We start from the raw sequence: 26,904 nt of genomic DNA on the forward strand, positions 1-26,904 counted from the left end.
ACCTAGGATATAGTAGCTCTCTTTTGTAGGGAAGCGGGAAAGTAAACCTAATAAATGAAAAAGCAAATGTGCACTGATGGTTTCACTGTATGTATCGGAGAGAGAGTCCTAAGGATGTTTTCTAGTTTGTATATTCTAAGTTTTTATAACGCTTATCAAGCCTAAGATGAACTTTGCCCCTGACCCCAAACACACAATTGCACAGCCCCTGTCAATTATGTACCTGGTAACCTAATATGTGTTTAATGTGCTGCTTGAGTATATAATGTCTAATTCATAACAAGCTGTTGTGGAATTGGAAGGATGACGGAAGTTTGGTTATAAAAAATGAATTAAAGTTACGGACTGAAAATTCTGCGGATGGGATATAATGGTAACATGTGGCTGTAACTTGCAGATGAAAAAAAATAAATCAACATTTTATTTAAGGTGTTCAATATATTTTCCTCCCCCGACCCTGCCCTCACCAAAATAGAAGGAGGGTATCTTTTTCATAGTCGTTAACATGCCCTGGTATTGCCCCCCCTTTTTTTTTTTAGCAATCTGCTGGACTATTCACTGACAGCCTAGAGCGTGATTTGTTTGATCCAGAACCCATGAGAGAACTGAGCAGCAAGCGACCATTGGTGTGCTCTGAAATTAAATCCCAGAGAATCCTCTTGAAGGTAATATTTGTTAGAGGTAGAGTTGTAAATTTTTTAAAAATATAATTCCCTTTCAACCTTTCTATTGAATATCCATTCCTCCTCTGCACCCTCTTTCCCTCCATCCCAACCCCTCCATATTATTTCTGAATTCATAAATAGCTTGGGGACAGCTTTAACTCTTGCTCTTATGTTGTTGTGGACATGTTTTTTTTTCTTGGGTTCCCTGATGAAAGTGCTATATTCCTTTATTAGGGCTATTCTGTAGATACTGCCACAGAAGCCAAAATGATAGAAAGAGCTGCAAAATATCACCAAGCTTGGTCTGTGTTGAAAGAAGAATCTGGGCTTCTACCTATTCTGTACTTGTTTGCTTGCAAGGTGGGTTAAAAAGCACTAATAATAAACTAGGAGAGACAAAAGCAACAACAAAATACATTTATATAATGCTTTCAAAGTAGGAAAAGATGCCATGTGCTTAACATTTGCCATAATCAGACAAAAATTGAGGCAGAGACAAAGCATGGGAATTTAAAGATTGTTAACCAAAACCTTGGTCAAAGAGTGCATTTAAAGCAGGTCTTAAAAGAGGGGAAAGAGGTGAAGATAATTTAAATGTGTGACTAAGCACACATCTGGAGTGAAGGAATGAATGGTGGCGCAAGAAGTCAGAATCAGAGGAATCCAGGTCTGTAGGAGTTTGAGTTAAAGTTACAAAGATGAAGAGGGTAAAGGCCATGAAGGGACCAGGATGAGAATTTTATATTGGGTAAGTGGAACTTGGTGCAGGATAGAATACAGGCAACAGAGCTTTGGATGAACTGAAATTTGCAGGGTATGGAGAATTGAATCTTGGCAGGAGAGCATTGAAGTAGTTTAATCTGGATATAACAAAAGTATGGATAAGGTTTACAGCAGCAAATAGGGGGAGGCAGGACTGCCTGTGTTATGAAAGTGAAAATAGGACATCTTTCTGCTGGAGATGATATTGGGTCTGTAGATCAGCTTGGGATCAAAGTGGCAGGGGAATGGAATTAGTTGTGAGGGTACAGAGATGATGGCTTTGGACTTCCAATGCTTAACTAGAGGAAACAGAGGCTCGACTAATATTTGGATGTCAGACCAGTAGTCTCGTAACACAGCAACAGGGGAAGGGTCAGGGTAATACGAGCAAGGAGCAAGAGTAGGCCATTCGGCCCCTTGAGCCTGCTCCGCCATTTAATAAGATCATGGCTGATCTGATGTAACCTCAGATCTGCATCCCGCATACCCCAGAAAACCTATCACCCCCCCCTCGCTTACCAAGAAACTATCCACCTCTGCCTTAAAAATATTCAAAGACACTGCTTCAGCCGCCTTTTCAGGAAGAGTTCCAAAGACTCACGACCTTCAGAAAAAATTTTGCCTCACCTCCGTTTTAAATGGGTAACCTCTTATTTTTAAACAGTGACCCCTAGTTCTAGATTCTCCCACAAGATGAAATACCCTCGCCACATCCACCCTGTCAAGACCCTTCAGGATCTTTTATTTTCAAGTAAGTCACCTCTTACTCTTCTAAACTCCAGTGGATACAACCCTAGCCTGTCCAGCCTTTTCTCATAAGACAACCCACCCCTTCCCGGTATTAGTCTGGTAAACCTTCCCTGAACTGCTTCCAACATCCTTCCTTAAATAAGGTGACCAACCTGTCCTATTTAGCACTGTGGAAGTGCCACAGTACCCTTGATGGAGGGTATCCTCAATGTGAATGGAGAGAGAGAGAGAACTGCATGCCATGAGTATATATGTGGAATCTAACCCCATGTCTTTGGATAATGTTGTCACCGCTACATTAGTAAGAGGAGGGGACAATGGATTGGTTCTTGGCTCAAGTGTAAAGCTGAGGGGGCAGAAAGACTAACTATTTTTGGAGATAATCTGGTGATGATTTCATGCATTAAGAGTGGGAACAATTCAGGGTGGTTCCATTGAGCTGAACAGTGGAGTGAAGGCATTGGAGGGGAATAATGTTTTGTCTGTGTCAAAGACCGAAGAGGACAAGGAACAAAAATACACCATGATCAAAGTCACTGTCAATGTTAACAGTAATTGCTATAAATCAGAAATATATACTAAAAAAACTGGAAATACACAGCAAGTCTGCTAGTGTCTCAAAGAAAAGCTAATGGTCCAGTGGGACACTGCTAAAATTCAGAACCTTTTTTCTCCACAAAGTACTACGAAAAATATTAATCTGCCTTTTCATGTACTGATGGATGATTTGTGTATTTTATTTTGATAAATATGTAGCTTAGTGTAATTGTTACAGTCCATTCAGTAATAGTAAATCAGTAAATATAAATATTACATCTGAGTAAAGATCATTTTTGCTGACTGAACTCATGTTCTATTTCATATTTTTCCTATAGTCTGAACCAGTGACATACGTTATGGTGCCATTTTATCCAGGATGCTGTTTGAAAACTTTGCAGGCCACCAACCCTCTAATCTCAGTCGTGAGTTTCATTTAGTGATTAATCTGATCTTGATACCTAGAGTAAAGTAAATGGGTTAATAATTTTATTTAAAATACTTCATGGATAAATTCCAGGATTAATATCCAATGAGATAAAAAATAAGATTCAATTGAATTTTAATTCCAAAACCTCTTTCAGCATGGTTCTCATAGCGGAAGCCGGAAACTGTCCACTGGGTCTTTAATGATATTGCAATCTTATCTTTATGTTGCTGATCAACTGGAACTTCAAACTCCTCTCCATTAACATTCACAGGGCAAGTATTTTGGATTGCTGCCGCCCTCTAGATGGTGAAGTTGTCAAGACAAGTGTCTTGTGGTATCTATTTATGAAGGGCACGTGGAAATTGGGTTTTTAATTTAGCTCCTCTTCATAATAAAATTAGGCATTTAATTCAGTATCTCTCCATATTAAAATCCTATCACACCAACCTCCATTTTGAAATATATTAAAGCTTTGGATATGCACAGTAGGCCACAAGATTGATGCATTTGGAGAAAACCACACTCCTGACATATATGCTTTGTTAGTGATGGAACAACTTTGGGATTCGGGATGTAAGCCATTCGCCGTAGAATATCCATTGTGCTCTGGTAGCCATAGCGTTTGGGTGACTAGCCCAGTTGAGTTTCTGGTCAGTGATAACCCCATTGAGGATACAGTTGGACATTCAGCAGTTATAATGGTATTTAACGTCAAGAGGAGGTGTTTAGGCTCTTTTTTATTGGAGATTGTTGGTTGCTTGTGTGATGGAAATGTTACTTGCCACTTAGCAGCTCAAGCTCCTGGAATCAAGAACTAGGTGTTGCGTGTTTTTGGGGCGGAGGAATGTGATCAGAACCTGGCAAAAGGTAGGTCAGATCCTGGGGTGATATTGGGTTGTTGCTTTACCAAATTCCTTTTTTTTTACAGTTAACCGTTAGGGTTGGGGAGGCCATCTGGCGCAGTTGGTAGAATTCCTACCTCTGAGACAGAAACTCCAGATTCGACTCCCACTCCAGAACTTGATCGCCACAGAAGGTGTGTACGTAACATGGCCAAACAGGTTGATTGTCAACCTGCTAGCACTTCTATGGTAAGAGCAGGAGAGACTCCTGGTCAGCCATATTTGATGCAGAGTGGTGCCCCTCTAGCTTCAGGCCTTTAGCTTAATACATTTCCATTAATTCAGGCTAGCAATCTGTTCCAGGAAAAACAAGCTACGGAGAACAGACGTAAGTATCTGCTTTGCCTGACTCTGATGTTTCTAGAAATATTTTAAAGTTTAAGCCTCTTTAGGGTTGTTTTATTCAGTGCAGCCAGCTGCTTCAGGTCAAGTTGCTATTGCAGCAGGGATTTGAAGCAGATGTTGGGCTCTTGAGTTTCATATGCAAAGCCCCTAACTTCCTCCTTGGGCATGGGTATAGGACAGTTCTTGTTGCCCTTTTCCAATTTGGTGGCTGGTGCACTTCTGTCAGAAATATGCCTGGGCTTCGTGCATGTCATTTTAGGGTTTTGGGAGGCTGTATAGCATCTAAAAAAATATTCTTAGTCTAAATATCACAACTTATGAATAGAAACATGGAGTAGAATGGAAGTTCTGATTCCTAGGGTGTTGGGACGAATTCCTGCACACTAGCTTCATGGATTTAGCACTGGACTAGATCATGAACTCAAATCTCAGCACAGCAATTGTGAAATTAACTTGAAATCTGGTAAATAGTGGGCTAATGCCAGAAAATGACTGCAACATCTGGCAGAATATTGTAAAAACCCAACTGGTTCTGCAGTTTTTTTTAAGGGAAATGTCAATACGACCCAGTTTGGCCTACATGTGACTGCATTTTTAGAATTGCTGGTTGATTCTTAATGCCCTCACAGCAACTAAGGATAGGTAGCAAGTACATTTTGCCTATGTTGTGCGCGCACCCCCCCCCCAAACCAAATGAACAAATGGCTTCATCTAAACTGAATTTGTATCAACTCCCATGAGTTGGTAACTGGGATGCCTTAACTTTAAAATCATCAAAAGAACAAAGAGAGCAGCTAGGATCAATCTTGGTAATGGTGATAACATTAAAGTGGCAGCCATAATTGTCAAGAAATGTTAGAGTATTTTAAGTAACTTCTGAGCCCATACTCTAAAGTGATATGTACACCAAACCTTTGCTTTTTTTTCTCTCATTTAGTTTTTGCTACTATATTTCCTGTCAATCTGCATACTAAATGCTGCCATAATCAGTGTTCTTGCTGAGGAATTGCATTAAATAGATAAGTGTGCAATGGTGGTGTAATTATTACTTGCATAGGCACAATTATTCCCTCACGAAAGTGGTGACTCAACGTTTCTGAAATAGCAGGCCCAATATTTTAACAAACTTACTGGTAAGCTTTGCTGGAAGCCATCACTAGTAGTAAAACTTGAAAATTGCTATGCACCATTTTGAAAACCGCGTTGCTCGATGCAGGGTTTGAAAGATTTATTTTGAAACCTTGTTTCTTGGCCATGATAAGTTTCCGTATAAGATGGCTTTGGTTTTATTTCGTGTGTGATAAGATTTCGGAATCTTACTTTATCTTAGATATGTATGTAGATTCCTATTGTGAGGATAGTTTTGAGTTTAAACTTTTTGTGAGAAACCTAACCATCCAGCAGTATGTATTGGAAAACTGTATGCGGATTGCCAATTGATACTCTGTCCAAAATTAAATAAGTATAACATCAGTTTCCAGAAATCAATTCAGAAAATTACCCTATTTTCAATAAACGGATCAGGTTGCCTACTTAAAATGTATTCCATTTGCATTTATGTTTTAAGGAGGTTACTAACGTAATGAAAGGTGTGGCAGTTGGCCTACAGACACTTCACAACTCAAACATTGTTCATGGCGCACTCCATGCTCACAATGTGTTTGCTGTAAACCGTGAACGTGGAATTGTTGGAGACTTTGATTTTACCAAGACTGCTGTAAGTATTTGGGTGTGGTGCAAAATTTGCTGCAATTATGTACTTTCTGAGAATTGCAACCTGGTGTCTCTTTCTGTATTTCACTGTTTTTAAACTTCTATTCTTTTATTTCCTCTTTTATTTTATGAATAGTTTTAGCTAATTTAAAATGTCTCTTTTTGACTTTCATTTTTCTGTACCACAAATCACCCTATTTGAATTTCACTGTACCAGTGATCATTCTAGGTGGTGAAACAAAAACACAGTGTGTAAAATTTACAGAAGGTTAATCGGCACCTGAAAGAGAAAGCAGTGTTGATATAATTCTTCATCAGAGCTAGCAGAGTCAGGCTGGGGATCTCTAAATCTGATCATGATAAGTCCGGACATGCACAGGATAAAATAAATAATAAGAGGGAATTAGAAATAAGCTTAAAAATTCAGAGCTTCAGTTTACTTTTGCAAAGATGGGTATGATAATGTATTAATGCCACAGGAAAAACATTTAAAATCTTGTACACAACAAAAATCAAGTCAAATAGGGGAAGGATGGCTTGGTATTTGATATTTTCAGGAAAAGGCACAAAAGACTAGAGCAGGTATTCATGTGACTTCCATGATGAAAAATGTTGTTTATTTTTTTTAAATCATTCACAGGATGGGGGCATGCTTTGCTAGGCCAGTATGCGTTGACCATGCCTAATTGCCCTTGAGATGGTGAGCCGCTGCCTTGAATGGCTGCAGTTAATGTGGTGTAGATACGCCCAAAATGCTGTTACGAAGAAAGTTCCAGAATTTTGACCCAGCAACAGTGAATGAACGGTGATATAGTTCCAAGTCAGGATTGTGTGGCTTGTTGGGGAACTTGCAGGTGGTGGTGTTCACATGCATCTGCTGCCCTTGTCCTTCGAGGTGCTAGAGGTCATGGGAAGGTGCTGCTGAAGGACCTTTGGTGAATTACTGCAGTGCATCTTGTAGATGGTACATACTGTTGCCTCTCTGGGTTGACGGTGGAGGGAGTGAATGTTGAAGGTGGTGAATGATTTGCCAATCAAGTAGGTTGCTTTCTCCTGTATGGTGTTGAGCTTTTTGAATGTTATTGGAGTTGGAGAGTATTCCATCACACTCCTGACTTGTGTCTTGCAGATGGTGGATAGACTTTGGGGAGTCAGGAGGTAAGATTCGCCACAGAATTCCTAGCCTTGTCGCTACTGTGGTCAATGGTAACCCCACAGCATGTTGATAGTGGGGGATTCAGTGACAGTAATGCCATTGAATATAGAGGGGAGCTGTTTAGATTCTCTCTTGTTGGAGATGGTCATCGCCTGGCATTTACGTGGCACGAATGTTACTTGCTATTTATTAACCCAAGCCTGAGTGTGGTCCAGGTCTTGCTGGATATGATCATGGACTGCTTCAGTATCTGACGAGTCACGAATGGTATCCACCATTGTATAGTCATCAGCAAACATCCCCACTTCAGATCTTATGATGGAGGGAAGATTGGTTTTGTAGGGGCTGAAGATGGTTGGGTCTGGGATACTATTCTGAGGGACTCTTACAGCGATATCCTGAAACTGAGATGTTTGACCTTCAACAACCACAACCATCTTCCTTTTTGCTAGATATGACTCCAACCAGTGGAGAGTTTACCCCATGCTGCCATTGACTTTAGTTTTTATAGGGCTCCGGGATGCCACACTTGATTAAATGCTGCCTTGATGTGAAGGGCAGTCATTTGAACCTCACCCCTGGGGCAGGATTTTCCCCTCATCAGGCAGGCGGGCCTGGGAGCGGCTGTGCAATGGTCCACTGCCTGTGATCGAGCCCCAACCACAATTTCACGCTGCCTGGCCAGTTAACGGCCAGCCAGCATGAAACGCCTGCTGGTAATCTCAGCGCTGCTGTGGTGGGGGCAGGAAGAGTGCGAGCACTGAAGTTTGCGCATGTGTGCTCAGTGAAAGCTACCTGATGGCACAGAGCTGCCACAGGGAGCTGAAAATTTTTGACATTAAAAATAAAGACTTAAAATAAGGAAAAGGTGCCTACATGTGACTCTGTCACATGAACAGAGAAAGGAGTTTTAAAATTTTTTATTTTTTTTTAGTCAGTGTTGGAAACCTCATTCTGCCTGTGAATGAGGTTTTGCAAAAGATGCAAAAGCCACCTGGCCCATCGCCTGTCCACCAGCTGTAATTTAATTGAGTAATTCATGGGTTTAATAGCCCTTTTAATTGTCGGCGGGCGCACATGAACTTCAGTAGCGCACCCACTGACTGAAATATCGCATGAGTGTGCAATGATGTCGGGACGTTTGCTCATGTAAGTAACATCCATAGACATCTGCTATCCACTAGTCACCTTTTTTTATTTGTTCATTGGATTTGGGCATAACTGGTGAAGTCAGCATTTATTTTCTTTTCCCTAATTGCCCTTGAGAAGTTGGTGGTGAACCATCTGCTTGAACTGCTGCAGTCCATGTGTTGAAGTTATTTGCACTGCTTTGAAATAAGGCTTTGTGGAGTTTTGACCCAGCAACAATGGAAGAACGGCAATATATTTCCAAGTCAGGATGGCAAGTGTCTTATGCACTGTACAATCAGCAGTGAACATCCTCATTTGGGACTTTATGATGAAGGGAAGACCATTGATGAAGCAATTAAAGAAGGTTGGGCCTAGCCTGAGGAACTCCTGCAGTGATGTGATGGGGCTGATATCAGTGGTTTTGGACAACCACAGCCATCTTCCTTTGTGCTAGATATGAGTCCAGTAGAGAATTTTCCAGTGATTCCCACTAGCTTCAATTTTACTAGGGCTCCTTCATGTCACACTCTGCCTTGATGATAGGGTAGTCACTCTCTCTCACTTCTGGAACTTAGCTCTTTTTTTTTTCTATGTTTGGACCAAGGCTATACTAAAGTCTGGACTTGAGTTGTCCTAGTAAAACTCAACCCGAGCATCAGTGAACAGGATGTTGGCTTAAGAGCACTGTTGACAATACCTTCCATAACTTTGATGCTTGAGAGGAGACTCATGGGGCAATAATTAGCTGGAATTATCCAGCTTTTGGTGGGCAGAACATAGCTGTGCAATTTTCCACTTTGTTGGGTAGATGCCAGTGTTGTAGCTGAATTGGGGCAGCTTGTCTAGAGGTGTGGATAGTTCTGGAGCACAAATCTTCAGTGCTACCGCTGGGGTATTGTCAGGGCCCATAGCCTTTGCTGTTTTCAGCGCACTCAACAGTTTCGTGACATTGTCATTCATAGCTTTTTTTTGGGTAACTAGACCTCATCCCCTTTAGGTATAAATTGGTTCTGTATAACATTAAGTTCTCTCTTGAACATCTCTAGCTGATCTTCTGCCAGTTTATCCATTAATAGATTTGCTAAGTTAACTTTTCTGACAGCCTGTCTCATCCCATTGAAGTCAACATTACTTAAAACTAGAATCTTGGTAGCTGTTTCACATTTTCCCTTTCAGATCCAATGCTGAACTCAATTGTATTGTGACCTCTATTGGATAAATATTAAACTACCCAAGACATTCACTACATGTCTGTTTCTCCCAATCCAAATGAAAGTTAAAATCCCCCATTTAAACCACTGTGCATTACATGTTTCAAAATTAATTGAAGAAAGTTAGGGGATGAATTTTTAAAAAATTGCTTTATCCAGTTTGTTTTCCCTGAATATCTGTGTGCATTTGAGAAAAGGTGATTTATTTACAGACTTGCTTCTGTTTTGTGTTCAATTAACTTTGAAAAGCTGAGTGGTGGTGGGGAGGTGGTGGTTGTGGCGGGTAGAAAATTGTCTGTTTTGATAGAATCAGAGCAGAACTAATGGGAATTTATTTCAGCTGGGACTGGTTATCCTTGGCCTGTGGCCTGTTCTATGATATGCTGGGGTTTCTTTAAGGACAGCATTCAACGGTTCTTTGTGTCTGCCCCCTTGCAGCTTGATATCTGATATATATATGGAATGAGCAGAGTGACATTGTCCATCAAAATTTCTGGTAGCCTCCAGTGCTCCCAAAATACTTATACACTTGCAGAAAAAAGTATATAGATATTCAAAGGCAGAAATGGGGTTCACAGTATTGTTTCAGATTGAACCCAGTACATTAAAACAAGCAATATTTTTCCACTGAAATTACCATCCCAGGAGATCATTAATTTACCTGAACTGAAATCTTCTACTGGACCTATTACTGATACTCCCAGTGCCACATCTTCTTTATCCTCCATTTTCTCCCCCTCCTCACCAACCTACCTATTGAATGCCTTAACTCTGTTAATACTGATGTAGGCACCTACCAATGATATGCTAATGGCTTGACTCTCTGAATTTTAAGTCAGATAATTAGGCTGCATTTTCATCCCATGTGAGCAAGGTGATAAGTGGCAATTGTGTGCCAGTAGCCGGTGTGCCAGAATGCCAGCATATTTCCACCTCTGATCTATTTTCTGGGAGGCGGCTTCTAGGGAGTGACGGCTACCTGCTTGCCAAATTGTAAATATTCCTTACCCTCTCCAAAAGTGACACGTTAGCGTAACAGAAATAAATTATCTTTTGAAACTTAAACAATTAAGTTCAATTTAGAAAGCTTTTATTATCTGTTTTTATAGTAAATAAAATATTTATATTTTCTTACAGTTGTGAGAAAGAGAGAGACACAAAGACAGACACCAGTGCACGTCCAATGATAATCAGAAAACATCAAATTTGATGTTTACAGAAATCACTAGGAAAGCTGAAATAAAAACAGAAAATGTTGGCAAAACTTGGGTCTGGCAGCATCTGTGGAGAGAAGAGGAGTCACATGGACTCAAAACGTTGATTCTGTTTCTCTCTCCGCTGGTGCTGCCAGACCTGCTGAGTTTTACCAACATTTTCTGTTTTTATTTCAGTGTTCTAGCATCCGCAGTATTTTGCTTTAATCACTAGGAAAGCTGTTGGACATGAGCCATTCCCTTTTCTCCCCTCACTGCTGACAGACATCAGGGACTAAAAATTAGTGTACATCCTTTTTTGGGTCCAGTATTAGTGATTCACCACCTCCCTGTATCAGTTCTGGTGGAGGTAGGCAGCAAATGAATTTGGTGCTGCCACTTCATTTACCTTTATTGCAATGGAGGGTTAAGTGTCTACTGCACTGCTGACTGCCTCTGGGTTCAGCAGGGAGTCAAGCAGTGTGTACTAGTAGCACATCGTGCAATCAGCCTTATGCTCTTAGAAGCAGTCTATTTCCCTTGAAGGAAAGTTGCACTGAATGAAGGGAGATTGCTGTTGAATACTATTGTTGCAATTCTAATCGAAGAAAATGGAACACCAGGGACAGTGAGAACGTTCCAGGCTTTCGGATGTGGTGCTGAGGTCTTAGTGATGGAAGTGGACAGCAGAGTTGCCATGCTACTGCAGAAAGCTGGGAGGTCCTTGAGAACAACCCTCAAAAAGGATTGGGAGCAGGTGGCCAGGGATCCCATCACCTGCACCCAAGGACCTGGCAGCAGTGCTGCATGTGGGTAGTCAAGGCCAGTGAATGCATGTTCATATACCCATCAGCCTCTCACTCTGCACATGCAACGCACGCAGGCACTAGTCTGTTGCACTCAGCATTCATGCGTAACAAGTAGCACACAGTTGCATTGGACGTGGGCGCCTGCATTTCCTGAGCTCTATGATTGAGGTGGTTCCTCACATCTTGAGGCTGGCCGTGGCAGAATCTGTTGAATTCAGCATTGCTGAGAACATTGAGGACGATAGTATGTTGTTGCTTTTTTGCCCCTGCTGAACTCCCAGATCATCTGCTGGCTGGCATGTTGAGCGAGCTTACAGATGTTGTCTCCACTCCACGCCCCCTTCCCTCATACAACCTTCCTTTTCTGATTTTCTGCTTTCAGACACTCAAGAATTGCCATGTGACCAGTCACAGTAGTCACAAGGGGAGGAGGAAAGAGAGTTAACAGCACAGCACTGATGATCAGTTGATCAGACCCTCGCAGGCTCAGATATTGGCACTTAAAGACTAGTATGGAATTAGGATCAAGTTGTGGTGAGATAGCAGGTGCAAGTGGACTGCAGACAAGCCAGGTTTAATGAAACGAAAACAAAAGTAGCTGGAAAAACTCAGCAGTTCTGACAGCATCTGCGGAGAGGAACAGTTAACATTTCGAGTCGGAATGACTATGGATCAGTTCACTGGAGGTCACAGAAGTTCTGCTACAGAGGACTTAAATGTGGACCCCAGTGGAGCAACACACAGGAGAACTTGCACACCAAGACTTTGGGGGCATCGACTGGCCTGCCACAGTCACATTCAAAAAGTGTTGAAGGATTCAGGCTGCAACTTGCCAGAGGGCATCATGAGGAGTTTGCCCTCTCTGTAGCCTCTGCTCCATTTCCCTGTTGTGCTGTAGACCCAGAGGCTACTGCTGCCCCCCCCCACCCCCTGCTCCATACGTGCTGCAGCATTTGTGTGGCAGCTCATCTACTGCTCTGCCATCCCTGTGAGGATGCAGAATATAAGAACATAAGAAATAGGAGCAGGAGTAAGCCATTCAGCTCCTCAAACCTGCCCTGCCATTCAATAAGCTCATGGCTGATCTGCCCCAGGCCTCAACTCCTATTTTGTGCCAGCTCCTAATAGCTCTCAACTCCCCGATATTTCAAAAATCTACCTCCTCTTTGAATACTTTAAGTGATCTAGTTTCCACAGCTCTGGGGTAGAGAATTCCAGACATTCACTACCCTCTGAGAGAAAGGAATTCCTTCAAATCTCAGTTTTAAATGATGTCCCCTTATTCTGGCAACTATGTCCCCTAGTTTGAGATTCCCCCACTAGTAGAAACATCTAGCAAATTCAGGAACCCACCGCAACACCTCCAAAAACAGGGGAGCTTTTTCAGACACTTTGCAGTAACAGATCTTTTTCAAAATCACCTTCCCTTCAAGTTGGGTGCCTGGCCCTTTAAGTAGCATTAGTGCTAGGTCCCTTTTGCAGTTGAATGCTTGAATGATGCGTGGATTCGTTGAATTGACCTGCATAGCCTACAATTGGAAAATGCACATCATATTCGCCACTAGGGCTGTGTAATGTCAATATATGACCAGTTTAGTTGATTCCAACCCTCACAAAGGATGTCCATGTAAGCGTCCTTCTCAGGATGGTGCATCACAACGGCTACACCCACGGGCTGGCGCACCCCCAGGAGGTCGATCGGCATCCAATGCTACAGATCTGAATTTTGTTCCTTGGGAATCCACCAGTAAACAAAGTATCACATTCCGCTCCCAGTTTTGTCTGATCACAAGTTTTCCCTCCACACTAGCAGCACAGGAAGTTCTTAAATTTAGCATAAAATTCCAGACTCTACTGCATTACTGTTAAACTTGAGGACCCCCATCCCAATTCTGTCAAAGCTCAGGAGCGTTTCCAGGGTGTATCTCGCTCCAGAACCATTTTTCTGTGTTGGAAAATGGTGAGAGTGACAGTTCCTCTGGGGAGTGCAGCCACGCTCATGGCACTGTGACTGGCTCAGCTGCATGGTAGGGGAGCGAAAAGAGGGGAAGAGCAACAGTGGTAGGAGACTCGATAGTAAGGGGAACAGACAGGTGTTTCTGCGGTCTTAGACGTGACTCCAGGATGCTATGTTGCATCCCTGATGCCAGGATCAAGGATGTCACTAAACGGTTGCAGGGCATGGGGGGAGGGCAAACAGACAGAGATCGTGGTACACATTGGTACCAACAACAAAGGTAAAAAGAGGGATGAGGTCCTGCAAGCAAAATTTAGGGAGCTAAGAAATAGATTAAAAAACAGGACCTCAAAGGTAGTAAACTCTGGATTATTTACGGTGCCATGCGCTAGTGAGTAAAGAAATAGGAGGTTAGTCCAGATGAGTGTATGGCTGGAGAGATGGTGCAGGAGGGAGGGCTTTAGACTTCTGGGACATTGGGACTGTTTCTGGGGTCGGTGGTACCTGTACAAGCTGGATGGGTTGCACCTGAACCAGAATAGGACCAACATCATTGTGGGGAGGTTTGTTAGTGCTGTTGGGGAGGGTTTAAACTAACTTGGCAGGGGGATGGGATTCTGCGAGGAGGTTCAGCAGGGGAGATGCACATCCAAAATTAGAAGAGAGAACAAATTAGTCTGGAAGGCATAGAAATTATAGGCCGGTTAAGGCACAAGGGAGTTTGGCAAGGTTGGATGGTATTTATTTTAATGCAAGGAATCTGACGACTAAGGCAGATGAGTTGAGAGCACAAATTAACACATGGAAATATGTCATTGCTGTCACAGAGACATGGATGAGAGAGCGGTGGGATTGGCAGCTCAATATTCCAGGATATAGAGTCTTCAAGTGAGACAGGGAAGGAGATAAAAGAGGAGGGAGTATTGCAATATTGATCAAGGAATCAATTACAACAGTAAGGAGGGATGATATAGACTCAGGTCTACAGCACAGAAAAAGGCCCTTCGGCCCATCGAGTCTGTGTCGGTCAAACAAGTACCTAACTATTCTAATCCCATTTTCCAGCACTAGGCCCATAGTTTTGTATGCCATGGCATTGCAAGTGCATATTCAAATACTTCTTAAATGTTATGAGGGTTTCTGCCTCTACCACCCTTTCAGGCAGTGAGTTCCAGATTCTGACCACCCACTGGGTGAAAAAAATTCTTCCTCACATCCCCTCTAAACCTCCTGCCTATTACCTTATATCTATTCCCCCCTGATTATTGACCCCTCCACCAAGGGGAAAAGTTCCTTCCTGTCTACCTTACATATGCCCCTCAATTTTATACACCCCAATCATGCCCCCCCTCAATCTCCTCTGTTCCAGGGAAAATAACCCCAGTTTATCCAATCTCTCCTCATAACTAAAACTCTCCAGCCCAGGCAACATTCTGGTAAATCTCCTCTGCACTCTCTTTAGCGCAATCACATCCTTCCTGTAATGCGGATTCCAGAACTGCACACAATAGTCTAGCATAACCTCCTTGCTCTTATATTCTATGCCTCAGCTAATAAAGGCAAGTATCCTATATGCCTTCTTAACCACCTTATCTACCTGTCCAGCTACCCTAAGGGACCGGTGGACATGTACAACAAGGTCCCTCTGATTCTCGGTACTTCCCAGGGTCCTACCATTCATTGTGTATTCCCGTGCCTTGTTTGTCCTGCCCCAGTGCATCACCTCACAACATTTATGACCCTCGTAACATTTAAGAAGTATTTGGATGTGCACTTGCATTGCCATGGCATACATGGGCCTAGTGCTGGAAAATGGGATTAGAATAGGTAGGTACTTGTTTGACTGGTGCAGACTTGATGGGCCGAAGGGCCTTTTTCTGTGTTGTAGACCTCTATGACTCTATGACATTTCTAATACAACTGAAGCCCTGGACTCCCAAGGGCAATGGAACCCATTTCTCCTCACTCTAACCTGTCTCCCTCTGAACTTGCTGCACTCTTTCCTCAGGTCTAACTCTAACTTTATTGAACCTGCTAACAATTGGTACTGTTGTTGTATGGCATACTGACTTGTACCTTGCAGAGGCTGAGCGCCATCTCTCCAACACTTCCTCCTACCTCCCCCTGAATCATATCCTACCACAGAACATCTGGCCATTGTTTTCGGGACTGTCTTGACTTAGTCTCCTCTGGAGATCTTCCCTCCACAGCCTCTCACATCATTGTCCCCCCAACCCTGTATAGCCCACTTGTGCCTCCTTCCCAAAAACCACAAACAGGACTGTCCTAGTAAACCCATCATTTCAGCCTGTTACTGCCTCACTGAATTGATTTCTCCCTATCTTGACTTTTTTTCTCCCCTTGTCCAGTCTCTTCCCAGCTGCATCCTTGACTCTTCTGACATCCTACATCATTTCAACAGTGTCCAGTTTCCTAGCCCTAACTGCTGCCTCTTCACCATGGACGTTCAATTTCTCTATACCTCCATTCCCTGCCAGGATGGCCTGAGGACTCTCCATTTCTTCTTTGAACAGAGGCCTAACCAGTTTCCATCCACCACCAACCCTCTCTTCCCGGGAGAACTTGTTCTTCCATTGAACAATTTCTCCTTTAACTTGTCCCACTTCCTCCAAATAAAAGATGTTGCAATGGGTACCTACATGAACTCTAGTTATGCCTATCTTGTGGAGTATGTGGAACATTCCTTGTTCCAGTACTACTCAGGCCTCCTCCCCCAACTGTTTTTCTAGTACATTGACTGTATCGTATTCTCACCCAGAACTGGAAAACTTAATCAAATTTTTTTTTCCAATTTCCACCTTTCGCCTTCATATGGTCCATCTTCGACACTTTCCTTCCATTCCTTGACTTTGTTGTCTCCTTTTCTGAAGTTGGAGTGTCTACTAATATTCATTATATGCCCATCAACTCCCACAGCTACCTCGACCACACTCCCTCACATTCTCCCTCCATTCCATTCTCCCAGTTTCTCTGTCTTTGTACCTTTGTTCTGATGATGCAACTTTCTACAACAATGCTTCCGACATGCCTTCCTTTTTCTTCATCCGAGGAAACCTCCCCCCACCCCATAAACTGTGGCTCCTAGGCTCTCAATCGTGTCCAACCCATTTCCTGCACTTCTGCTACTACCCCTTTCCCTCCCTCCCAGAACTCCAATAAGGTTGCCCTTGTCCACATTTTCCACCCACCAACCTGCACATTCAAGGGATCATCTTATGTCATTTACATCGCCTCTAGCATGATGACACCACCAAATACATCTTCCCCCTCCCCTCCACTTGCAGCACTCCAAAAGGACCGTTCCTTCCATGACATCCTGGTTCACTCGTCAGTCACCCTGCAACACTTTGCTCCCTTCCCATAGTATCTCCCCATGTAATTGCAGACCAAGGCCCCAAACACTCCTTCCAGGTGAAGCAACGATTTGCTTGTACGTCTTTCAATTTAGCCTACTGTATTTGCTGCTCACAATGCAGTCTCCTCTACTCTGGGGGAGACCAAATGCTTTCGGGAACACCAGTACTCAGTTCTCAAGGATGATTCTGAGTTTCTGGTTGTTTGCCATTTTGTGTCACCACTTTCGCTCTCGTTCACATTTCCGTACTCTGCCTGCTGCAGTGTTCCAGTGACAACACAAGCTTGAGGAACAGCACCTCACCTTCCGATTAAGCACTTTACAGGCTTTTGGAGTCAACATTCAGTTCAACAATTTCAGACCATGAACTCTGGTCACCCATTTTTATCCTTTTTTCTTTTTGCAATATGTGCTGGTCTTAGACTTGTTTTGTCATATTTTTGCTTTCTCACAGAGCTGTTCATTATTCTGCGGTTCACACGCACTCTGACCAATACTTTGTCTCCACTCCCTTTGCCTTTTGTTCCATGACATCTTTGCCATTTAATCTCTTCCACCCTCTACCCTATTCCAGACCTTCCCTTTTGTTCTACCTCCTCCTCCCTCTTTCAGTGGCATAAAACCCATCATATTTTATGTTCCTTAGTTCTGAAGAAGCTATATTCAGTTCGATATGTTGACACTTGTTTCCCTCCCCACAGGTGCTGCCAGACCTGCTGAGTATTTCCAGCACTTTCTTTTATTCCCCATTTCTTCTTACTGCTAAATACCAGATTTAAACCTCCATTTGGAGCATCTTGTGAACTAAATGTGTATTTTTGACATGAAAAATTAAATATGGAGGTAAAGAATTGAATAGGGGACAAAGGCTATTTATTTGGTTTTCGCCAGAGTTGTAAAGTTCAGTCCCCAAAGCGCCTATAAAAATCCAATACGCAGTTTAATTTAAAAAAAAATGATTTTAGTTGGTGTAAATCAGTGACCCTAATGTCATCCCTTAAATGACATGAACATCCCTATTTATTACAAACCAGTGAATTCTCTTAATTAGCATGAACAATACCACATGACATCTTTGTGTGTATGTGTGCAATAATCTTTTAATTCACAAAATGTTTTTAATAGTAGATTCCTCTGCGTTTAGAATAGAAATTGCCTATCCAACTTGTTTTCCATAATTACATACTTTACAACATGTGGAAGCCCAGCAGTAGATTGGTAAAATTACCATGTGACCAGTTTATTTGGGTTGTTTGTACATAGAAAGTTCTAAAATTAATTATATAAACAGGGAGGGAATGCATGGCTTTAAATTGTGCACTGCATTATCTTTACAGGTCCTGGTCTGATCATCCCTGCCCTCTAGCCGAGCTTTACCTGGGGCAGAATTTTGCCCTTGGCATGCAGCGGTAGTTGGGAAGCCAACCGCTGCCCGTGATTGACAGCACTGTGTACGATTTTGCATGATAAGCAAGTGGCAACGCTGAGTGCTGCCTGTGCAGGCGGTGGGGTGGGGGGGGGAGGTGGAGGCGAGCAGGACTAGCATGAACTTGGCACATGTGCAAGAGAGAGCACAGAATCTCTGAGGCACGGAGTTGCCTCTGAGATGGAGAGATATTTTAAAAAATAATAACAAGCATAAAAATGTAATGAAACATGTCCCCTCATGTGACTCTGTCACATGAGCATGGCCATGTTTTTAATTAAAAAGTAAAAGTTTTTATTTTATTTTTATTTGCTTTTGGAAACCTCATCCCTCCCATGGATGAGGTTTCCAAAAATATGCAAAGGCCGCTTGGCCTTTTCGTCTGCCTGCCAACAGTTAGGTTGAACGGGCAGTGAAAAATTAAAGTAATAACTTAATGGCCTTAATAGGCCTTTTAATTGTCAGCGGGTGTGCTGCTGGCTCTGGTGTGCGCATGCTGACCGAACTATCGTGCAACTGTGCGTTGACATCGGCACACTTGGCCGACATCATCGCGTGTCATTTCTCACTCGGTCAATTTGGGCGCGCGGCCACCAACTGAACTAAAAATTCTGGCTCTGGTCTTGACTCCGTGTACAGCACTGTGGGATATTAACTGTCAGGCATATAACAACCACTCCCTTTTTTCACATTATTTCTATTGCGTTTGGCTGCTGTATTTCTGTCAGGAAAGAATATGGAAATAAAAATTAGTGAAGCTAGTTCATTCAAAGACCTAAAACATATACTCTGAGCCAAATCGTTTCTCTAAAGGTCTATGATGTAGAAATCCAACAGGAGAGTGAGTTTAGACTGGGTGGCTCATGCGGAGGTAAATTCCAGCAGAGACTGGCCTGCTTCATTGCAGTGACTCATAGACGTTTAGAGCACAGAAGGAGGCCATTCGGCCCATTGTGTTGACGCCAGTTAGCAAAGATCTGACTACACTAATCCCATTTTCCAGTACTTGGCCCATAGCCCTAGAGGCTATGGCAACACAAGCAAATATCTAAATACTTCTTAAATGTTACATTCTGTGATTTGGACTTAGTTTGTTTGGCAGTGGACAAAGTGAATTGTAACTATCAGAATGTTTTCTGCTATATTTTTATAACTGGGAATTTAATAACTTAGTATATATACCTGTTTACCATTTGTGTCTCAACCTGGAAATATATCACCATTTTGTTCACTGTCATCAGGTCAAGATTATGGATCTTCCTCCCTGTCAGCACTGCCGGTATACCTACATTGCACAGATGGCATCTTCTTGAGGGCAATTAGGAATAGGCAACAAATGCTGGCCTTGCCAGCGATGTTCACATACCATGAATGAATTAAAAAGAAACACATCTGATGAAACTTATTTTCCTGGAGCCAATTCAGAAATGGTCAATTTTCATTCTTTATAATGGCAAAAAGTCTAATTTCTGAGCAATTTGACCTTCATTTGCCACTGTCGACAGGTTAATATAAGTTTCAGCAACAATGAACTACCGTGTTGCTATAGATTGAAAACCTCATAAAGCACAGCAAAGAAATAAACATGTATGAAGAATCAAGTACCTATTCCAAAAAGAGAGACTTATATTTATACAGTGCCTTTCATGACCTCAGGATGCCTCAAAATGCTTTACAGCCAATAAAGTAAGTCACATGTAATGTATTGAAATGCAATGTATTTCAAAAGTATAACTGCATTTTTTTGTGTATGTAGGATCAACGTAATATTGCTAGCTGGATGGTAGCTGATAAATTAGATCTTGTAGCCCCAGAAGTAAGAAACGGCCAATCTGCTGTGCCTGCAACTGATGTTTTTGCTTATGGCTGCCTGCTTTTGTGGGTATGTTCTAATTTATATCAAATGTAATGAATTTGTAAAGGTAGGCCATGCCTAAACAACCATGATTTTTTTTATTTGAAGAGGTGAGTAAAGTAATATCTATGTATGTGGACTTGGAGAAAGCATTTGATAACATCACTCGTAAGATATTGTTAATCTAAAATTAGCACTCCTGGAGTTGAGGACAAATAGTCAACAGAGTTGGACAATTGTCTGAGTGGCAAGAGACAAGTAGGGATATTGGGCAGTTTCTCTTTATTGGCAGGGATTTGTGTTAGGGCCTCAACTATTCACTGTATTTATTAAAGACTTTGATGAGAATAGGGAGCCAAGCATCCAAGTTTATCGATGACACAAAGATAGTCATGTAGATGGGGGCATAGAATACTAAGAGGTGCTGATAACTGATGAAAGGTAGACATACCAAAAGTCCAAAGAGACTTTGGGGCTTCGGATACATAGAAGGTTAAAATGTTGTGGAGAAGTATGAAAAATAAATTGAAATTGCTAATGGAATTCTGGCTTTTATATCAAGAGGATTATAATACACAGGGTTAGAAGTCACGGTAAGCTATACAAAGACCATACCTGGAGTACTCTATTCAGTTTTAGGCACCACACCTTAGGAAAGATGTATTGGCCTTAGAGGGAATGCAGCATAGATTTACCAGAATGATACCTGGATTCCAAGGGTTAAATTATAAGGAGAGATTATGCAAACTAGGGGTGTATTCCCTAGAATTTATAAGATTAAAAGGTGATTTTATTCAAGTTTTCAAGATATGAAGGAGAATTGATAGGGTAGATCAAAAAAAAATTATGGGGGACATAGCCTAAAAATTAAGCCAGGTCTTTCAGGGCCAGGTCTTTCAGAGCCAGGTCTTTCAGAAGTGAAGTTAGGAACACTTCTACATGCAAAGGGTAGTAGAAGTTTGAAACTTTCTTCCGCATATGGCTGTTGATGCTGGGTCAGTTGTTAATTTTGGACCTGAGATCGATAGCTTGATATTAACCAAAGCTATTCAGATATACAAGGCAAAAGCAGATGTATGGAGTTAGGTCACAAATTAGTCATGATCTCATTGAATAGCAAAACTGGCTCGAGGGGCTCTTGGCCATTTCTAAGTTCCCAATTAATAGGACAACAAAATGTTCATGTTTGAAACTATTATATTGTTTCATACTTTTGCAGCTGAAATTCCCCAAGAATGACTTCACAATAAACCCTGATGGAACTCCAGATGTTAGTGAGCTAAGTATGGTAAGCTAATTTATGGCTATTAAGAAAAATACTGCGTGTGCTGGAGATCTGAAATAAAACCAAAGTGCTCCAAAAATTTAGCAGGTCTGGCAGCAACTGTGGAGAAAGAAAAACAGAGTTAATGTTTCAAGTCCAATATGACTCTTTGGAATGTTTTGTTTCTCTCTCCACAGATGCTGCCAGACCTGCCAAGTTTTTCCAGTACTTTGATTTTTTAAGGGCTAATAAGGTTTGGTTTCAGTTTGTAACTTTTTTACATTTGCTGACTTTGAGAGTTGACTCATGCCTCATCGTTCTTTTCATCGCTACGAGCAAGTTTAGTTCTAGTATATTTCTAGTTAGATTTCAGATTGTAGAATTTATTGCTGTCTATACTCTTGTACAGTGCAACATGACCACAGGTGCAGTCAGTTGGTGAAACTTCTTTTGTCAAATGGGATAAATGTTAATTTCCGTCATTATTTACAATCCATTAACAAAATTGTGTGGACCAGTGATTTTGAATTGCGTACCTGAGAATGCAATTTACTTAGCTGAAATGAAAAAAAATGGTCAATTGCTTAGTCATTGGAAAAGCTATTGGATCTCACTGTACATTCCCATGGTTGATTTTAGTTTTTGGTATACCCCAATTTCAGGTGCAGACTGGGCACAAAAACATCACTTTTGATGTTTGCTGCCTAGCTTTGGCTTCACTCTGTTCTGTAGTTGGGTTTTGACCAGCTGTTGGAAACTCTTGTGCTAAGCAAGTAGGAATTTCATTAAAATTTTTGAAAGAAGGTAAAGATTGCAAAAGAACCAGAGGCAACATGACAAAAATACTTCTGCACAACAAGTGAATAGGATCTGGAGATACACTGCCTGAGAAAATGGCGGAGGTAGCTTTAATCATGTCCTCCAAAAGGGAATTGGATACTTATCTGAAGGGAAAAAAGTTGCAGAAAATATAAGAATAGAATGGCAATTAACATTTAAAATCAAAAAGCTTTTACCGGCATGTAAATAAGAAGTGGAAAGCAAGTAGGACCTATTAAGGACAAAGATGTGTGCTGAGGTGCAGGGCATGGCTAGAATACTTGAGTACATTGTATCAATTTTTCCTAAAGAAGAGATGCTGTCAAAATATCAGTAAAAGCAGAGATGCTAGAAGCAATGAACGGGGTGAAAATAGATAGGAAGGATGTACTGGAAAGGCTGGCTGTGCTTAAGTGTCGATAAGTTGCCAGATGGTTTGCATCCCAGGCTACTGAAGGAAGTGGGTGTGCAGATAGCGGAAGGACTTGCCATAATCTTCTAATCTTACCCCAGATACTTGCGAAGGTGCCTGAGGAATGGAGAGCAAATGTGATACCGTTATTCAAGAAAAAGTAAGGACCTTCCTAGCAACTACAGGTCCTCAGCTTAACATCAGTGGTGGGTAACATTTTAGAAACAATAATCAGGGGGAAAAATCAACAGATTTTTGGAGAGGTTTGAGTTACTTAGAGAGCCAGCACAGATTTGTCAAAGGCAGATAGTGCTTGACTGATCTAATTTTTTGATGCAGTAACAGAGAAGATTGATGAAAGGAAAGTAATGGATGTTGTCTATATGGATTTTAAGAAAGTGTTTGACAAGTACCACATAAAAAGCTGGTTAACAAAATTTTAGCTACAAGGTAAGATTGGAGAAGTTGGGGTTGTTCTCCTTGGAGCAAAAGAGTGCAGGGAGATTTGATAGAAGAAGATTATGACAGGTTTGGATAAAGTAGACATAAGCTGTTTGTATTAGCTAATGGTACATGGACAAGGAGACACAGCTTTAAGGTTTTTGGCAAGAGATAAAGGGGGGGTATGTGAGAGCTCAGCGATTGGTAAAGACCTGGAACAGCTGAAGTATAACAGTATCTCACCAAGATACTTGGCAAAGTGTAAAGTGAAACACTTGAAAAGCATGAAGTTGCAGTACTTAGTCACCAAAATGGCAGGAAAAGTTATGGCTGGTGCATTCAGTAAGTGAGTGTTTAACAATTTTAGTTATAATTACTGCCTAACAATGTTTTTGATTCTGAAAAATTGATTTTATAAATGTGGAGCCTCATTCATTCATCATTTAATTAGTGTTGGAGAATTTAAAAAAAAACTGACTGTTTTATCTTTTTCTTAATCCCATCTTTTTTTTCCCGTCTCTATTTTGCTTTCTGTACACCATTTTTACCTTGAATTAAATTAATTTTAAACTTCCTGATTTAGACTCTGCAGGAGTATTTTTAAGCACAGAAAATAGGTGGGGAAGGGATGGGGGAGGAGGGACAGGGAAATGTTAAAATTAAAACAAAAACCTCAAATTTGTCTCTGATCTGCCCGCTTCCTGTTTTAAAAGACTGGGCAATCAGGGATGGGTTGACCATTTAAATATTATATTGAGACTGTGCCTATCTTCCAAGTTTAATCTTGCAATTAAAGGGAAGCGAGGATGGCTTTGTCATAAAAGTAATTGCCTTTACAGCACTGTGGACAAAGAGGAACAAGGGTGCTTCTACTCAGGTCTCTAAACTTGCTTTCTTCCCTACCTGCCATCAGACCAACACCTTCCTAGGGTTTGCATATCGAGATTGCAAAGTGAATCTCACTTTCTCTCTCTCCCCACCTGCAACCTAGACAGGATCCATTAATCCAGCTGAAGGCTCCCTACCAGCATTCTACACCTGACAGGGAGCGAAGTCCATCTGTCAGGCTTTCTGGGCGGGGTGCCTACTTATAAGAAGAACCTCATTGTCAGACTTTCAGGTTTCCTAAATATGTATTTTCGTACTCAATCCCCAAAGATCTCGCCCTGCTCAAGATCCTTCATGTCTCAGTGAGGATTCTTAAGTCTGTTGAAGACTTATTGTCACTTGACCTGTGTTCTCACATCACTGATCCCCTGTAGCAGGTATCACCACTGGATCAGGTGTCCGATGGCAGAAATGCCACTCAAAGGCCTGAAGTCAGTTTTCAGCAAACACCATTCCTTCATCATTGACCACAAAATTTGCCAATAAATGCATTTTAACAATTAAAATGAAACTGATGTGCTTAATTTTGAGGGGCGTTGGGCCTAAATTTATCTCTCTTGAATTATTCAATTTCAGCGTTTTTCCTTGGGCATACCCATCTGAATGTAGCGCTGGGTGACATTTCCTGTAGAACCTCAAATTCATGCTTTTCTAAAGTTCCATTGAATCTTTTGATTTCTACAAGGAAAACAGATGCTTCATACAACTTCTGGAAAAGAAACCCTTATCCTTAGAGCCTTATTAGCTTGTCAGTCACTGTGAAGAGTGATTACAATATGTGAGAGTTGATGCACTTTATTGATAATATCTTCATAGAAACATAGAGCACAGAAGGAAACCATTCTGCTCATTGTGCCTGTGCTATCTCTTTGAAAGAGTTATCTAGTTAGTCCCATTCCCCTACTCTTTCCCCATATCCCTCAATGTTTTCTACTTCAAGAATTTATCCAATTAAGTGTTATTTTAAGAAATTAACTCTGTCGTAGATATCTATACATGTTCAGTGGTGTTAGTTGCTCCCCTAAGTAATCTGAGTATTATCTTTGTGGGGTTGATTCACTATATCTACTTGTATGGTAATGAGACCAATAAAGCATTGCCTTGCATCCTGGGCTGGAAATCTTTTTTTTTTGCTCATGTATTTGATTCTTCAAGGTCTGAAAATGGACTGAAGTAACACTGAATGTTGAAAAATGTTATTGGATTGCTGTATTCCACAATGAGGCTGAACAGTTATTAGTATAGTCGGTGCACTCTACATATGATGAGAAATAAACAACATCTGACTCTATCCATTTTGGTTGACCTTAAACACAGGAAACCCTCTGCGTTCTGTCCTGCAGTCTGCATTCATTGCAGCCTTCTGCCTCCCCATGTTGAATCCTATGCCAAAAAAGGGCCTGTTTGCCTTTTGATGTCCATTTCTATTATTAAAAATCTGACTACTTCAACTGTTAGTCAAAACTGACGGCCTTCTCCAAACACCCCTCCCACCAGCCCCCTCCCACATCCACAGGCCAATAACCTTTGCTGAGTTCAAACTAATGGAATTGTCCTAGTAACAAAGCACATGAATGGTGGCTAGAACGTCACATTTACTTCTGTGAACTCTAGGATGTTGGTGCCAGATGCCCCATTTGAAACCTAAAACAATTTACTGCCAACCCTTTAGGTTTTGACTAAAATAATATTTTAAAATAACAAATACCTCAACAATTTCCTGTGCTGTGGTGGGGGGTGGGTGCAGAAGTGTCAAAAATACAAATCCATGATACAGTGAATCAAGAGTACCTGTAATAGAATCATTTCCTATTGTTAGTACTGAGGAATAATTTTTCCACTTTTTTTAAAGGATCCAAAACTGCTGAGCCTGGTGTCGAGGTTGATTTGTTTCAAGCCTAATGACAGGTTGAGAATTGACCAGATGTTAAAGGAAGATTGCTGTTTGGAGATTAAAACTCCTGACCCTATTCATGAAGAAACCAAAGCTTCTGCATCTGATGAAACCATTGTGACCAATGTATTTGCAGATGAAACCAAATCAGAATTGTTGAGTGAATATTCAACATAACACCTTTCTCAAATTTATGCTTTCCAGCTTATTTTCATTAATTGTGTCAAATATGTTTTGCATTAATGTTTCTGATAATTTCATTAGGGCATGAGGCTGCCTCTCAATGCTTAGTACAACTTTGGGAAAGTGTTCCCATGAATAACAGTAGGTGGGGTAGAGTTCTTTTCATTTTTAATTGTTTTTAAATTTCTCCTGAGGTTACTATTTAATTTGAGAAAACTCTAGTTTTTTTTTTGCAAAAAGATACTGGAAAATGACCAGCCCAATCTGTTTATTATTGGTGCCATTTTTTCATTCAGAATACCCAGTTATTTTTAAAGGAAACAAGGGGACAAGTTGAAGTACTCCTGGTGTGCTCTCTTCAATGATTAGATGAAAGTACTTGCTGATGACTTCTGTACATAGGCAAGCTGCCTATGGTGTTTCGGCCAGGGCCAAAACTTTTTAATGCAGAGGTTAACAAGTGGTGCATGCTTGTGCCACTAATGAGAGACCTGTATTGTGTATTGGCTTAATGTGTACTTTGTGGGGAGGGGGGTGGTCGGGGGTGGGAATGTAAGTGGCCTTCAAATAATTGTGAATATGATCTAGGAAAAATTTAAAAATACGTGGGCTGGGATTTTCCAGCCCCATCGCAGGTGGGACCCCATGCAGGAGAGGCAGCGCCCCATCCATAGGCGGGACCAGAAGATCGTGGCGATGGGTGGGTGTGGAAAACCCCGCCCATAGTTACAGCAGAAGAAAAATCAGCGTGCACCCTTGAGGAAGAAAGAGGCAAAAAAAAATAC

The 26,904-nt window shown here is 41.5% G+C and overlaps 1 protein-coding gene across 7 annotated transcripts in view; it reads left to right on the forward strand.

Moving 5' to 3' along the window:
* Nucleotides 1-26,697, forward strand: part of LOC121276219 (serine/threonine-protein kinase 31-like) — a 134,499-nt gene extending 107,802 nt beyond the window's left edge. For 2 of the 7 annotated variants that reach the window (XM_041184391.1, XM_041184395.1), the window contains 7 exons: nt 540-665; nt 900-1,025; nt 3,053-3,139; nt 5,959-6,108; nt 20,120-20,245; nt 21,438-21,506; nt 25,895-26,697. In XM_041184391.1, coding sequence (XP_041040325.1) covers nt 540-665; nt 900-1,025; nt 3,053-3,139; nt 5,959-6,108; nt 20,120-20,245; nt 21,438-21,506; nt 25,895-26,113 — 903 coding nt within the window. In that variant the 3' untranslated portion in view covers nt 26,114-26,697. Of the gene's footprint in view, nt 1-539; nt 666-899; nt 1,026-3,052; nt 3,140-4,072; nt 4,182-5,958; nt 6,109-19,604; nt 19,812-20,119; nt 20,246-21,437; nt 21,507-25,894 lie in introns of those variants that run through there. The other 5 variants (XM_041184392.1, XM_041184393.1, XM_041184394.1 and 2 more) reach the window with 5 other exon arrangements.
* Nucleotides 26,698-26,904: the final 207 nt, after the last annotated feature.

The sequence above is a fragment of the Carcharodon carcharias genome, chromosome 3, assembly GCF_017639515.1.
Source record: "Carcharodon carcharias isolate sCarCar2 chromosome 3, sCarCar2.pri, whole genome shotgun sequence".
Lineage (NCBI taxonomy): Eukaryota > Metazoa > Chordata > Chondrichthyes > Lamniformes > Lamnidae > Carcharodon > Carcharodon carcharias.